This window comes from Struthio camelus, chromosome 2 (assembly GCF_040807025.1).
Source record: "Struthio camelus isolate bStrCam1 chromosome 2, bStrCam1.hap1, whole genome shotgun sequence".
Classification (NCBI taxonomy): Eukaryota; Metazoa; Chordata; class Aves; order Struthioniformes; family Struthionidae; genus Struthio; species Struthio camelus.
In genome coordinates, this window is record NC_090943.1 from 8424728 (window position 1) to 8441320 (window position 16593).

The following is a 16593-nucleotide window of genomic DNA, read 5'->3' on the forward strand; positions in this document are numbered from 1 at the left end:
CGGAAGGTCCTTAAAATAAACATGAAAAATCTTGGGTCTACAATGAGCCAAACCTCCACCAGAAAAAAGAACCATAAAACATTCCCAAACCTATTTATTGCAGTGTGCAATCCTGCCATTGGTTTCAATTGTCGTCTTACCGTTTGTTGGTGGTATGTATGGCCTACAAATGGTACAGTCAAAACCCATATCAGCTATGTTTTCCACTTCCTCCTCTGTGTTTAAGTTCTGACAGATTGCATGCATCCATCTAGAAATTAAGTGGGGGAAAAAAATACAATTTAAAGGAAATATGTGGTGTTTTAGGAGACCCAAATATCAGTATATGGGCCAAGTAAATGTGAAATACTTGTTCAACTTAAATTGTTTTAGGTAGAAATGATGAATCAGGTTCTCCATACACAGCATTCCTCTTACGGTGAGGTGTGTTAAATACTGCATATACAGTATCAGATTACCTATTTCCCTTAACAGGAAGGGAAACTATATAAAACAATGTCCCGGAAGCATATATGCTTTAGTATCATAATTTTCTCCTTTATATGCGATCGTCTTAAGTACTCACTTGATACAATGCAATGCAGATTTAGCCTCACAGCAACAGTCTTGTGAGGTAAATTAGTTTATTTTATCTTTACAGAGGGGGAAACCAAGGCACAGAGCGATTAATCAATTTGCCCGGAGTCACACAGTGAAGTCTGTGGTACGGTTTAGAAAGAATTAATAAGAGACTTCTGCGATTCAGTCCAGTGCTCTTTACCACAAGACTATTCCCTTTATCTCTATGCTTTTACATTATTAGGGGGAAAAAGTTAAAGTGAGCCTGAAACAGCAGAAAAAAGACCCTGTAAAATATTAGAAATCCTTACCGATCACATTGTCTACACTGAATTATGAGCTCTTCATCCCTGTAAGTGCGGTAACAGATTGGGCACGCAGACAAACTTGCACAGGGTGCACACTGTGTGTAATTATTTTGCCATTCACATCTTAAACCTGGAGAAGTAGCTCCGCAGTGTCTGCACCACACACACCTGCAGAACGGACAAAATGATTTATTACTTTCAGTTCACAGTAAGACTATTTTGCGCCTTTAAAATGCTTTTATTTAGAACTCTATAAATAATTACGTTTTTAGATCAGTAGCCACTTCTAGAAGAAAAAAAAGAAGTTGTTTCAGGTCAAACATAATATTTTATTTGAATGGAAACGTATCCTTTAGATTTTTGACAGGATCAACATTTATGACACTTTTAAAATAAAGTTCCTAAATAAGAAGCCCTTTCAATCTGGAAAATGCGGCAGTTGCATGTTTGTAACAGTTCAGCAGGTCAAAGGAATTCCTGATTTCAGCTGTCATTCACTTCAGTGAGATGTGCAGACTTAAACCATGTGAGAGCTCTATTCCGTTTATGTTTCACCCAAGTAAAAACAAATGGTTTTCAGAGGGTTTCATTTTGAGAATTGACAATTGCGTGAAGCATTTTTCCAACCGTTCCAACTGGTATATTTTGCCAAATATTTCAAAAAAAAAATTGTCCACCTCTGTTTAAGTGTTTTTTGGCAGGAACAAACAGTATAAATTGGAGGTAACAGTTTCCATACTTAACTAAAAGTTGAATGAAACAATTGGAAGGTCCTTTGTTTGTTTTGCTTAATATGCCTGATTTAACTACAATTAAAACATTATTACAGACAAACTGACATTGCAAATGTAAAGTGAAGTAATAAAAAGAAACAAAAAAGGCCAACAGTCAGCATTTCTGATAGCAGAGCCAAACATACCATTTGCACTTCCAGCCTCCTTTTGGAACTGTCTGCAGGGGCGGATCTAAGCAGTAAGTGTGGTAACTGATGTCGCAGTCGTCACAAAGCAGCAGCCTTCCTGGATCTGTAGCTTTCCCACAGGCTTCACACACTGTGCACTCCAGGCACCTCCAACCTTTACTAAGCACCACTTTAGTAATCTGCAGATAGGAAGGTGAAAATTATTCGGAAACTGCTCTATGAAGTGCGATCATTGTACAAATTAAGGTCTGGCTAGGCCAACACAGGAAGCTGTTCTGTGCACATCACAAGCAGCAGCGTAGCAATTAGACCTTCCGAAGCTTCGCTAAATGGGAAAGGTTTAAATAGAAAGGAGCTGTGAGTACTTGGCTGACAGCTGGTACTATTCTCAAACACCATTTTTTGCAGATAAACTAGCATGCCAGAGAATACATACTGCACTGGATCTACATGTGGAACAGTGCTAATTCCTTACAGGAACAGCTGGTCCTGCAGGGAAGATTGAGAACACACTGCTGCTCTTTCCAGGTGTAGTAAAACCAGGATTCAGCTCGTTATAAATCCTCTATCTTTTATCTTTCCTAAATTACCTTTGATAACCAGTACTGGGCTTTTAGTGACCTGAAGCAAATAACCAATTTTAATGCAATTTAAAATATAATTTAATAGTACCATATATAAACGCAAGACCAAATTATAGTTTCATGAAAAATGCAGATGCTATCTTGTAAAGCACTTTATTTTAAAAGTTCTGTGACATGTTTTAAAAAATCCCACTTTTATACAGATGCACATATACAACAAACAACAAAGAGCGTATAGTTTATATACTGCAGTAAATAGCTTATTATGCGCTTATTATCTCATATCACTCAAATTTAATTTTCACACATTCTCTCCCAGACTAATGAATGTAAAATGTATTAATTAACCACTCCAACTGCTGTCAATTGTGACAGCCAACAGACAAATTGAATCAACTAATCCTTATGCCTCTAGTAAATCAAGATGCAGTGTGTTTTTTGTTTTTAATTCTGCTTGTATTTAGGTTTTAAACTTATATCTCAAACTGTTATTTTAACCAACTGCTGGATAATCACTGCTATTTATGGTTGTGAAATTACAGAAAGGTTAATTTCTCTTGAGGCAATGTATCCGATAAAATGACATTTAATTAAAGTCTTTCTCAAGTTGCAAACAAATAACGGTCACATTAGCTGAAGAACATCTAACAAGTTAACGACTCCTCTAATTACCACAGAACCAAAGGCAACACACTGCTATTAAAGTGCAATATGAAAACAATGTAATCAAGTTATTTTTTATTTAACAAAAGCGCTCACCTTAATACTGACACAGTATGGATGGTAACACTGACCGCATTGAGAACAGGCAAGCAACCTGCCCTCAGCACCTTGGCCAAAGCTTCCGCAAACTACACACATATCCTAAAATTACAGAAAAGAGCAGATTTTCAACCTATGCCAAAGAGTAAATTCTGAAAATACTAACTGTAAAGTCCAACTAGCTTACTGCATAGCGCACCTCCTGAAGACATTCCCTTACTTTTTCTTTTTAACTAAAAACAAAGAAATAAACAAAATTGAAACCAGACTATTATCCTAACCTGATGAAGAGTGAACTTGTCACTGTTAGAGAAGAGGACAACTGTATTATGCATTGAGTTTTCTTCTTCATCTTTGCTAGATGAAATATCCATAGTTGTGACCTATGAAAAAAAAAACCCCAAAAAATAAATAGCATGCACATCTCATTTTCTAACACGTTAGACAAGTTGAAATCTGTCCGTAAAAACGTTTATTTTTTCATAGTACCAGAGAATACAAGCTCTGAAGAAACCAGAAGAACATGCAAATGTTTATTAGTACAATATGATCTTCTGTAAAAACCTACCCTCATCAGAGATTACGATATTAACTTCTTACCAGTTTTCACATCTGTGCAAGCATCATCTCTATTTCATTTTAAAGAGGCATTCTCTTTCTCCCCTTTGCTCACCTTTGTATATTTATCCCATGTACTTTAAAACGCAAACAGAAGGAAAGAGGGTAGTCTAAGAAAAATTCACTAAGTAGCCACTATCTTTCTGTGACCAGCCTGCTCTTTCCCCTGTGTATAAACACTGAAATTACTCTAATTGAAAATTTAATTACAGGGACATACTTTAATACTTGAATAGCAATCACACAAATGTAACCTCCCCGTATTGCTTAAAAACGGTTTAGCTAATGTCGCAAGTAAGTTAGAAGAATGACCAACAATAGCTAAAGTTACAATAGTTAAGATATTCTCAGTAAGTAGTTTTTTGAGGCTATCTGGCTTGCCCATCAAAATCCGTGTTGACCAGAGGACTTGAAATTGCTGTTCTGATCTCGACTTTTACTGTAGACAGTCGTTCTCCCTTTGATAAAGGGCATCGTTACTCTGCCCTGGCCTTTAAGGATTTGATTTATACAGGTTTATATAGCGTCTCAGGAAGAAAAAGAGGATTAAAAAAAGGGGGGGGGGCAGGGAGGTTGCATAGTGACTTTGGGAATTTTTACATGAAAACATTAACGAGTTACTTAAACTGTGCTCTGACTTTCATGCAAAACTCTCTACGCAGAACGTTCCATGAACTTAAAACTATTAGACCTCGCCGTTTACTCTCTGAACCGATAGTGGCCACGGAAGTTTACAAGCTAAGAGCATGTTCTTCTACAAAAAAAGAGCAAACGAACGATAGAGAAATGTAACTCTGTTTTCCCAGCTGCTTTAATTTTATAAAGGTGCATTACTTTAAATACAGCTTAAACCCGAAATCTTACATAATCAGTTTTGTTTACACAATAATTTAAATGTTTTATTAGTCCAAACATCACTCTGAGATAAATGTAAATACTGTTACAATAGCTACAAGGAGTCCTTTTGAAACACTGTTGCTGAAAATCAGCATTTACTGAGAAATAACTGAAAAGGGAGCATAAGTATATACTGTCAAGCCCTTTTAACTATTGTGTGGTTGAGAGCACAGTAGATGGAATAAACTGATCAAAAAATGCCCGAAACACTTTGAGAGATTTAATGACAGCAAAGTTCTCAGAGTCGTTTGCATATATGAGAAAGCAGACTTTGAAGCACAGAATCACTGCATTTTGATGCTACCTTAACTCCAGCCATGACCCAGCTTCGGTTAACCTATTCCACCTCCTCTCCCGTCTCCCCAAAGATGTACCAGGAAATGTCCAAGTCTGAGTAGTTGCTCACTGGTCACGATTCCATGTGGAGTCAAAATCTGTTTGTGCAAAGGGGCTGAAAGTATAGCTTGCTTACGCTATTTCAGTCACTTGTCTTGCAAAAGGCTGGTCTCTTTGTATTGCTACCTTCCTCTGCTTTATCGTAAGACAGCCATATCTCTGCTCTAGAAGTCTGGAACAGAAAAGCTGTCATTTATTTTATTAGTCATAAGATCAAATTTCTATAGGAACTTGTGGAGAGTGACCGCCATTTTGATTTACATCAATTTAATGAACTCCACTAGAAAGGGAGTTCTCTTTTCAGTTAGAAAATCCTTGAAAAGTTTGTTCTATAAAACCTGGCTTCTTCTGAAATATAAATGCGTGCTTTGTAACATCAGAATAACTACGTGAATGCTTCTAAATCAAGAAGGTACCTAAGATTAGCCTTAGTGGAATTCATCCTCTATGTTTCAAATTATGTACGTGCTTATGCACCTTGATCAACCAGAGCTTTAAAAGTAAAGAAAATATAGACAGCTGTTCCTTTTCCAGATCACAAATACCTGCAGAATAGTCAGAGAGACTACTACATAGGCAGCAAAAAGTGGCACAAGGCTACATAAACTCAACCAGATTATAAGTAAAAACACCAAAAAAAAAGTTCTAAAAAGCCCGAGAAGTGACTTGGTAAAGACATAAAAACGAACAAATCCTTTTCTGAGCGCGTCAGAAACAGGAAGCCCGTCAAAGTCTGCAGGGCTGGTTGATAACCAAACTATAAAAATTATGTTTGGAGAAGACAAGTCCATAGCTGAAAAAAACTGTATTTTTTACAACGCACGTTTGCCACGGCTTTTCATACCAAAATCCCTCCTTACAAGCAGCAGATCAGGTTATTGTGATATTTAAGAGTTTTAAAAGGACTTCAAGTATGAAAAAGCTGAACTATCCTTTGTCGTGAGGAATTACTTGCCTAAAATCACTCCAGTGCTGTAGAAATGGAAGATGGCAAACGCGGATACCATTTTCTCAAAACTCTGTAGGGAGAACCCAGAACACTGTGTACCATGCTACGGTATATCTGACACCTGATCTTAACAGGGCACCTGCAGTCATATCGATATGTATTTTTTTCAAGAGTTAAGAGAGCTTTAGTGAGGGAAAATCGTTCCCTACAGGTCTATCAGGGTTCTCCGAAGGAGTCAGCAAGCCTGGGGACAGGGAGATCCGATTGACGTAATCTACTTAATTAATAAATTCTTTTGGCAAAGTCCTTCAACTAGCGCTTCTTAAAAAAAAGGTAACGAGACACAGAATGAGAGGGATGGTCCTTGTATTGATACAAGACAGGAAACAAAGAGTAGAATAAAGTAACAGTTTTCTTTGTGGAAGAACAGTGAAATCCTGATAGGATGTCTGCTAACAGGCTGCGCTGCTCAACATACTCATGTACAATCCAGAAAATCAAAAGAGGAGCAAGGTGACAAAGCTTGCCAACAATATTAAGCTATTCAGAGCAATAAAAAGTGAAAGGCAACTGTCAAGAATTGCAAAAGAACCTCATAAAACAGAGTGCTGTGCAATAAAATGGCAGATGAAAGTCAACACAGATAAACTGAAATAATGAACATGGCAAAACAACTGACAAGTATGATCAAAAATATGGAAAGGCTTGCATACGAGGAACAACTAAAAATACTAGAATTCTTCCGTCTAGCACAGACAGAGCGAAAGGAAAAGGAGGAGAAATGACAGAGATGCATAAAAATCGAGAGGCATGGAGGAGGTGATAAAAAAACCAACTCTCCACTATCTCTTCTGCAAGAGCACTACAGAGCAGCCAAGGAAACCAGCAGCAGGTAGCAACTTAAAACAAAGGAGGAAATTCTGTATCCTACAGACTGATACGCTGTAGAACTCAAAAAGGGTTACACGGTTTTCAAAAGGTTCAAAAATGAACAGACAAATTTATAAAAGAGAATTCCAGCACAAGCCGTCCCCCTTCAGTTCACCAAATCCCCAAGTGGCAAACTCTTTTTTGTACTCTTCCCTCAGCATTCAGTTTTGGTCCCCTGGATAGACAAACCTCTGGTCTGATCTGCCAAGGCTGCTGCTACATTTGTATGCGTACGTCTTGCCCTTTTCTGTTCCAGTGAATGCTGCCTTTAGCCAGCACGTTCTCCCCTTGTGGAAACGGAAGGAGTACTCCAAGACTCACAACAGTCACCCTTTTAAATGGCAATGGCAGTGTAAAATCGCTTCAGGTACATTCAGCTGCAAACTGTATTCTAGCTCTTAACTACTAATACTTAATGCTAACCAGGTTTTACCAAATACCTCTACTTTTTAGTGCTCTTTGGTTTTACACAGCATGTTAATAAAATAAGTACAGCTGAATAAAATTACGTTACATTAACAGACTACAATATGACTTAAAAATAAGTGTTCTTACCCCTGGAATGACTACAGTCCCAACTCCATTTTTCAGTTTTGATCTACCTCTGCCACCTCTTCCTGAAAGACCTGCACCACGTGGCCTCCGCTTCCCTGGGAATCCTGATCCACGGCCCTATTCAATATAAGATAACAATTTAAATGCAACCTAAAGTCTTTTTGTTATACGGGATTCAAACTTGTTCAATGCATCTGGGGAAAAACATAAATAAAAAAAGAAAAACCCTATGATTTCAAGTGAATATGGGCACGCTAGTCCAGAGTCATTAAGTTACTGCATAAATTGCTCTGAAACACCTTTAACTTCTGTAACTATTTACATGACATAATATGATCATCTTTATCATCAGTGAGAAAGCAGTCAAACCCAGTAATGTTTGTTTTCAGCTCAGGAACTACTGGAAATAAGGAAATATATTTTTTTGACAATTGCAAAGTATCCAAAATAAATATTCCCTGCCATATGCTTTGCCTTTTTTGTCTGTGTGTGTGTATGCACGTTCAGCTCAGACAGTTATGTGACTTCTGAATACGGTCTGGACACTTGGTTAGTTGTAGTCATAGCTACTTTTCTTATGCTATGAATAACCAAACAAACATTAGAAGTCATTAGGTTTTAATTCTGCTCCCAAAGAAAAGCAGGACCTGGTTCCACCAAACTCTTTAATTCAGCATGTACAGAGAGAGCTTTTTCTGCTCATTATATTAATTAACCTCAGATCAACACTTCATATACGCCTAAAGTTATGGTTTTCTTAATAAAATATCCACTTATTTTTAGGCAGCTCCTTTTTTGCCCCGTCCTTATTTTATATAGAAACACATAGTTGCAGCGCTTATGTACTCTGGAGTACTCAAAGTACGTTCAACTACAATGAACTGTGGAAAAGTAAGTATGTCTTTTTCAATAATAATTACCTGATTTTACTACTTTGACTTAGTTTGAACTTCACAATTGTTTTTTCATTTCAAAATGAACTAAACACAGACTTGTAAGAAGAACTCCCTAACCCCTTCCAGAGAGAAGAGGAACGTGTTGACAATGTTCCTAATTGAGTTCTGGCTAGTACGGCAAGATGCCTTTGCACAGAGTACATCGGTTTCAGAAGCTCTGTTCTGCATAAATGATGACAGTTACGGTATATACTCAAGAGAGTATCCTTTCTTACTACCAAATGAGCAGTGAGGTTATTTACTGCATTTCAAATTTGTGAATAATATCTACTGCTAAGAAAGCCCGACTCTGTTCACAGAATATCTAGATGTCTACAGTATCTGTATCCAAATGTTTGCCGGAAACTACTTTTAATACCAAGACAAAACATTTGCTCAATAAAACAGTGTTCACTAAACCACAAAGCTCTTCGGTGATGGTATCACCAACAGACATGAACACTCTCTAGTGATAGAGACAAGAGATCCAGGGATGGAAAGGAGCATGGTGGACTTCTCAATACTGCCAACAGTATTTTTCAAATGCACCAAATCCTGTTTTCAAAGATGATATACAAGTTCATGGTAATTATTAAAAGGAGATTCCAAGTATCCCAGTGTTAACATTTTATCAATGTCCGTGTACTAATGGAAAGAGAAATTAAACTACCTTACTCTTATACAACAAGGTATACACTAGACAAGACAACACTATTTTAGGAAGTGAAAGGAAGGACATCACGGATGGCTGAAGTACTTGTAGGTAGTAAATGGGAAAGGATAACGCTGTCCTCACATACATATGTCAGTCAAAACATATGTAGACACAGGACATAAGTGCGTGAACTTTTCAAGATGTGAACTCTTCTGACAAGTTTCCGGTTTTGTGTGTTTCAGACTAGGTATCAGTATTGTTACTTTCACAAGACTAGTAACAAGCACGTACTTGTACCAATGTTAATGCTGAATATTAAGCGGAAAATTAATGCTTGAAGCAGCAAAAGCTAAGCTAATACCAAATTAAAATAAAATTAGCATGAGAGTTAAAGTGAGATGAAAATAAATCATTTGGAACCTACAGCTATTTGTTAGGGTTTCATAGGTTAGCTTTTTCTTTTTTCTTTTTAATCGTAATTCCAGTTAGTTTCCTCAGGTATTTTTAACGACAAACATCACTGTCGACACAAGCTTTGTCTGTCTAATCAGGTAGGAAAGTAGGCATTTATTCCCTCACAACCTAAAATCGGTGTCACTTTGGATCCATTCTGCAAGATTTCTCCGTAGCAACAAATTTAAGACGCACCTCAGATATGGTTTTTTTCAGCCTCTGGCTTACCTTACTGCCAGTCTTAAGGACGTTTCTTTCTCCAGTAACTTATTTTGACAGCTACTTAAAGCTAACCACAAGAACTGAAGTACTAAACACACATAAAAATTGATAATGCAAATTATTCTTTGCCGTGTAAAACCATGGCACTGCCATCATAATACATGTACACTCTGGAAAGCACACATTTTTAAACCTGAAAGCTCCAGAGTTTTACAAAATTTTCAAAGGCCTTAAACAGTGATAGAATGGAGGATTAATTCAGATGCGCTATACAGAATTTCATTAGTAGTCTCTACAGCAGAAAGACAGCAATGGATACATGTAAATAAATTCAAATTATTTACCACTTTGATGCTCCAAATGGCACTGCCAGGAAGCTGTCTGGATTTAAAAATGTCCCGACCTTCTGAAATGTCTGGGGACCAGGAAGGTGGGCTGACTGTATTATTGGTACTCCAAGCCCCCTAGGATACGGTAGGTGAGAAAATAGATGTATAAAACTTCGCAACATAAAAAAAGAAAAGCAAGCAACCAAAAAAAAAAAAATCTGAAAAGCAAAGTACATGCAGGCATAGGCATTTCTACATTAACTTAACTAGTCAGTTAGTTCGCACTGAGTGAGAGGAGGGTGGGAAATTTTCAGGCTGTCACTGAAACTTACACTAAAATTTTAACCTCAAACTGACAGTTAAGTACTAGGAAATGTGTTTTATAAACAAAGTAGAAGACAAATAGAAACCAATCAGTCATAACAACAAACTATATCCCTGAATTTTACTGCATCAAACTGAACAGAGAGTACTTTGAGATGATGAAAAGTTTTCCATTTTGCACTTGAAACTGCATTTCTGAAAGAGCAGACGCCCTTAATCAACTTTTGAGTCTAAACCTACCGACAATCATGGCAACTAGTCTGAGAAGCACGGGAAACAACAGGAATATAAAACGTGAAAAAGAAAACAAAAGAAAAGAAAAATAGCCATGGGTAATTAACAAAATACCTCTTTTCTGCAAGTACATCGCAAATAAACCATTATAAAAGCCCAATACCAATGTTTTCTTCATCCTGATAATTTTTACACTATGGTATCAAATAATATTATTATATACATGTCATAATTATGCATACATATGGTGTTCCTAGAAACTCTTTCTAAGTAACTGATTGTATTTTCATCCCTACTTACATAGTTCCCAACACTGTGGGAAATTATTTAACTCTGTGACAAAAAAAAAAAATAGTTAAACAAGAAGAACGTGCTAAGATACAGAAGAAAAAAATGCTGAAGTTATTCATACACATTAAAACGTGTGGAAAACTGTCTTCAGTCCGGAATAAAGACGGCAGAAGATAGAATGAAATTATTTATCGAGTCACTGATGGCTAAATGTGTAAATTAGCGTACTTAAAGGATAATACTTCTTTCTAATTCTAAGCTTGTATAAGCAAGAAAAACACAACACTAAGATGAGAAGTAAAACAGATGAAGAGGAGTACAGGTTTACTTCTCCAGAATTACATCCAGCAGCAGAACAGCATGGATGATACGGAGTAACTTAACGCAACTACTCACACGTGGGTAACGGCTTACACGCACAAGCGTAACGACATTTGTGCTTCTGAATACTGGTCTATAGTATAGGCATAAAGAAAAATGAGATAGTATTACAAAGTACGTTTTCCTAGAAGGAAATATTCTCCATGGAGAACGCGTGCAAAACAATTTCTTCGGCATCAACAATCCATCAAAATGTACGCTCATCTCGGCCTGTAAAGAGGCATTCACGCTGCAAACAGCTCTGCTGACCGAAAATGGGGCTCCCCATCAAGTAATTTCAGGCCAAAAGGATCATGGCAAGTGCTCCCTAATCCGTTTAAGGCAGTGCCAGGTTAGCTCTGGCTGCTGAGGCAAGCGAGCATGAGCCAGCCAGCCGGCTTGTCCTCACGCAGAGCAGGGAAAGCTCACGTGACGCCACCTTCTTGCAAAACCAGGCAGGCAGTGACCTCCAGCTGCTCAGGTCGGCTCCGTGTTCGCGCTGACACAACCCATCCAAAAGAAGTCACCCGGCTGTGACCTAAAAGCTTAACTACGCTTAAAAGTTGCGTTTCAACAACGCCAAGATTGTCAGAGTGGTAAAACGCACAGCGCGGACACAGCGGTATCCAGCGTAAATCTGCTTTTATGAGTGCAGCTACTCCTGCAGGGGAAACGGAACAAGGATAATAGAGCACTTCTTTATTATTATATTAAAAAAAAATCTTCACAGCTTTGTCCACACAAAGGGGTAAGCAGACACACCAACTACAAACTGCTTCATGGTCCCAGAAGGTGGCGAGCTCCTGGTGCGTTTCCAACTACGCGTCGCTCCCCGCTCGGCCGAGGTGCTTCCCCTCACACGCTCGCTCGGCTGAACGGCTAGCGCCGGCAACTGCTGCCCTGCACGCTCCAACAAACCGCTTCCACTGTAAGACTTTGCTATCCCAGTTCATTTTGTTTGACTTGAATTTGCTAGTCGGCACTCAGACGGCCCAGACAGCCGAGGGAAAGGATCAGTTACCTCTAAGAAGGGAACAGCGTTGAGCAGATGGAAGCAAAAACCTTTCACGCCCGCAATCGTGGCCACGGAGAGGGCAGCAGTTCACCGACACAAAACCACGCCGTAACGGCCATGCCACAACGGGAGCACCAGTGCACCGAGTTAGACACGGAGGGGAAAGCAAGCAAGCAAACCTTCGCAGAAACAGAGGTTCAACACACGTACGAAAGCCCATTCTTGGTGGGAGTCCTCTGATAAACGCGCAAGTAGGCTTACGTGGGCCTGCTTCTCTGCCGTGGCTAGAAAGGGGAAGCTCCGGGTGACCAGGGCAGAGCTTTGCAAAGCCGACAGGCAGGTGAATCAACCCCACTCCCCGACTCCGCAGCAATCTCCACCTGACGGAAATGGAAAAGGCTGAGGTCTAATTTTGTTACGTGAGTCCCGCAGTCTACTGGTCCTTTTTTGTAGGAATCTCGTCTTTTCCGTAAACACTGTCACGCAGTACTTGGCAATTACACCAGCAGATCTGTGGCAATATGAAATTTAACTTTCCCACGCTAGCCTGATTTTTAGTATCAAGCAACATGAAACAGTAACTTTCAATTTGAGCAGAATAAACGTTTTCTGTACAAGTTAGAGCTTTTATTGGATTTACTTGTAGTTTTCCTAGATTTCTAACAGGCATTGTGTGCGGTAAGTAATTGTTCTTTTATTCATAATGTGGAAGCACAAACAAAACCTGTACATCGTAGAAACGATCTTTACTTCAAACTTGTAAGGGAGGGAACATGCCAGCTAAGGGTCAAAATCCAAGATATCACAACACACTGAAAATATTAATCAAAAACTGAAACTAGCTCCTTTTACTTGGAACTTATGAAATTATTTTCCGCTTAAGAAGATACACTTCTCTAGTGATTAAGTATATTCAAAAGATTAAAAAGCTAATAGAATATTAAATCTCAATATGAAATATTCAGTCTTTCAAAACAAAATGAATTGTATATGACTCATGAACCATATTGTTAAGAATTAAATTGGAAATTTAATCCAAGTTTTATTGCAGATCAGAAACATTTGAATTCTTGGTCAGATAAACTTAATTAAAAACACACTCTTCCACAATACTATGAACAAATGAATTAAATCAAAGAGATGCGTTAATTATATTTTGGCTTTTAATTAATGCCTATTATCACACCACACCGAAGAAAAAAGTTCTATTCAGTTCATTTGTATCAAAACCACGGCAATAACTAGGCACTTTGACAGAAACAGGAAGTTCTAATTCTCCATCATATTCTCGAGTCGTCAGACTTGAACGTTCAACACAGCTGCAACTAAATTATAATAAAAGGAAATATAGTGTCATCAAGGGTCAGGAGATCTTACTAAATTACTGTGTTTAGCAGCCTAATGCTTTATGAAATATACTGCAATCGTAAACATGTATTTTCATTTTAATATAACTTTAGGGATATGAACAAAACTTCAATCTGTTCTAAATATAATCCCCTTACAGGAAAAAAAAAAAAAAACCATAAAAACCCTTAAAAAAAAAATCTAATACAAACTCATTCTGGAAACAATACCTTTTTGATCTTTTTTCCAGTGTCTATCATCACTACAGAAACATACTAAAGAGCAACACATAGTCAAAGATGGTGAGAAAGCCGTAATACGCAAGAAAGAACATGCACCTGAACCCATCATGACGTTCTGCATTCTCACTGCAGAAAATCTCTCCAAGTACCTAGAAATACGTACTGTGCCATATACTAAGGTTCCCCAGTACTGTCAGGATGAAAACGAATACCTTTGTTTTAGCTAATCACAGTACCTTCCATGGAACACACTCTAAAATAATTCTTACAGGGAAACAGAAAGAGTGAAAGTTATCTTCTATTCAATATACTACTACAAATCATTCCGAAAAGTATTTATCTACTAGTCTCACAGAGCTGCACATGCTGTTAATACCCACATTCATTGACTTGATGTTATTGTTTCCCAATACTCAGTGCTGTTGTGAAAGAACTAATGATTTCAAATTTTTCCGATTCAGATACATAAAAGAATAGCCTCAATATTGAAGAGCATTCAAACACGGAAAAAAAATAAGGTATTTTTCCTGTGAATATTTACTTCAAACTAGATATGTGTCACAATAATCATTAACAAATTTATGTGATAATTTCTTTTAAGACTACTGCTTTAGGAAAAAAAAAAAAAAAAAAGACTGAAGCAGAGATCCCCCTGGCATAAACTTGCAAATTATTTATAGGCATGGGTGGACAATCGGTACAATCCACAGCAAAGAGACTGTACAGACACAAGTCGGCGGTTAGCACTGTAAGAACTTTGTTATGCTGGCAGCTCCTTGCAAGTATCTCATGTACAACAACTGCAGTCAGGATACATGAAAAAGATAATTCGGTTCCATTTTGGAGTAGGATAACCAAAACAGAAAAAACACATCCCATGGACTACCAAACGCGGGAAGCCAACACAATGCTTCGCTAGGCGGATGGAGGGTTCTTTTGCTGGGCTAGCTACGGGTATGGATAATAGATGTCCTAACACACATCAGTAGCTGAGGTGCACCTTACTGGCAATAGCTCTTTTGCTGACACAGCTGGAAAAAAAAAAATCACTATCCCAGTGGAATAAGCTTGCACCAGCAAACGTATTTTGTATCTGTATAACTGCACCTACCTATATGGATGCATATACAACTCCCCTTCTGTTTAAAAAAAGATGGAATTTTTCCTGTTGCTCCCAAAGTAGCTTAATGGAGGGGAGGGTGGGGTGTACGACGACAACAGCACAGCCCTGGAAGGGAGCCATGACATCTTTTTGAGCAGGGCACTAGCTGGAATATTGTCTTAACTGTTCTGTCAGATGGGTTTAAGTCATTTTAAAATTGCAGTGACAGTGCAGCATTTCAAATGTATCACTAAAGCCTGAAATAAAAGCAAACTACTAAGATCCAATATGGAAAAACACTTCAGATTATGAATAACTTTGTACCTAATACTGAAACTGAATAATCAAACATAGTTTATTAGTAAAGTTATTAATAGATTTTGAAGAAAGAGACAATCATTCATCCTACTACACAGCACAATAAATTAATTTTAACGAAAACAAATGCAAATCAGAAACTATTAATTTATATCGATTCACCTGTGTCCGGTGAAGGCCAAATCTGTGGGTCTTCTAAAGCTGAGAAAAAAATATTTCAAGATCCAGACAGTTTTTCTACTGCTTTTCTCTATATGAAGTCCCACAAATCCACTGCAATGGATATTTTTTTTTTTTTTTTTTTTTTAACAATAACAGGACATTCCAGCACGGTAGTTTATATATTAAAGCAATTGAATCTTCTAGGAGAGAGTGGAGAATACTGCTGCCTGCAGAAACTGCCTAATGTTGGCTTCTCTTTGGGGTCCACAGAGTAATCACACTCTCATCCAAATATCTCTTTTAAACCTGCGTAGTCCTGGATAAGTGACTGGTCCTGCAGTGATAGTTCCTTTATGTAGCAGAGAAAGTAGCTGTGGACCCAATGTTAGGTTGGCCAAGCGTGGGAGCCACAACTTCCTCAATCAAAAGTCCAACCCTATTTTGTGTAGTTTTTCTCTCTTATTCTGCTGTCCCCCAATACATGCAGCTGAGAACTGATCAATGTAACATTCAGTATCTCATAACCTAGGTCCTAGCAAATCAGCAGAACAGCATTATGTGCTTTTCTTCAAATAGAAAGAGACTGACCACGAACCCATAAAATTAACTTGCATTTGAGACGGCAAAAATTCCTTTTTGGCAAAGTATACAGACACACAGAGAAGAGTCACACATGACCTGGTCTATTCTGAACTGAGGTGCCATACTGCACTCATGCATTATCTATCACACTCCTAGAACCTCACAGAACCATTTTTTCCCCTCCAGAATTGTTTTCCCCACTTGGTACTTGCTACGGGTCAACGTGACCTGGCCTAGCCTGTGCTTACTTTCCTTCCAGTAGATTCAGCTCCTCCAGTGCAGCTCGGCTCCTGTCTCGAAAGCAGGAGGTGGAAGCAGTTATACCTTAAGAAGTTGAAACGGAAACTGTCCTTAGCTGAGCATATTCCCCGTTTCCTTTCAGCTCTCTTGACCCAACTTTCTCCCTGAACTGGAAGCTAGTGCAAGTTCTTCCAAAAAGGTAGAACTGTGGGAATAATCTTCTGAGAGGACCTCGACGCATATCTCACCACTGGACAAGCACTGAGATATTTATTAGGCTAAAGCATTTGAAGATAAGTTTAT

General features: G+C 38.2%; 1 protein-coding gene across 31 annotated transcripts in view; it reads right to left on the bottom strand.

Moving 5' to 3' along the window:
* KMT2C (lysine methyltransferase 2C) overlaps positions 1-16593 on the bottom strand; it is a 207594-nt gene that overhangs the window by 67298 nt on the left and 123703 nt on the right. For 18 of the 31 annotated variants that reach the window (XR_011139519.1, XM_068934226.1, XM_068934233.1 and 15 more), the window contains 7 exons: positions 10089-10208; positions 7480-7596; positions 3416-3517; positions 3132-3236; positions 1786-1967; positions 870-1034; positions 141-250 (listed from right to left, as the gene is read on the bottom strand). Coding sequence is in view for 30 of the 31 variants with exons in the window: in XM_068934226.1 (XP_068790327.1) it covers positions 141-250; positions 870-1034; positions 1786-1967; positions 3132-3236; positions 3416-3517; positions 7480-7596; positions 10089-10208 (901 nt within the window). In the remaining variant the exon portion in view is untranslated. The remainder of the gene's footprint in view (positions 1-140; positions 251-869; positions 1035-1785; positions 1968-3131; positions 3237-3415; positions 3518-7479; positions 7597-10088; positions 10209-16593) is intronic. The other 13 variants (XM_068934237.1, XM_068934241.1, XM_068934240.1 and 10 more) reach the window with 2 other exon arrangements.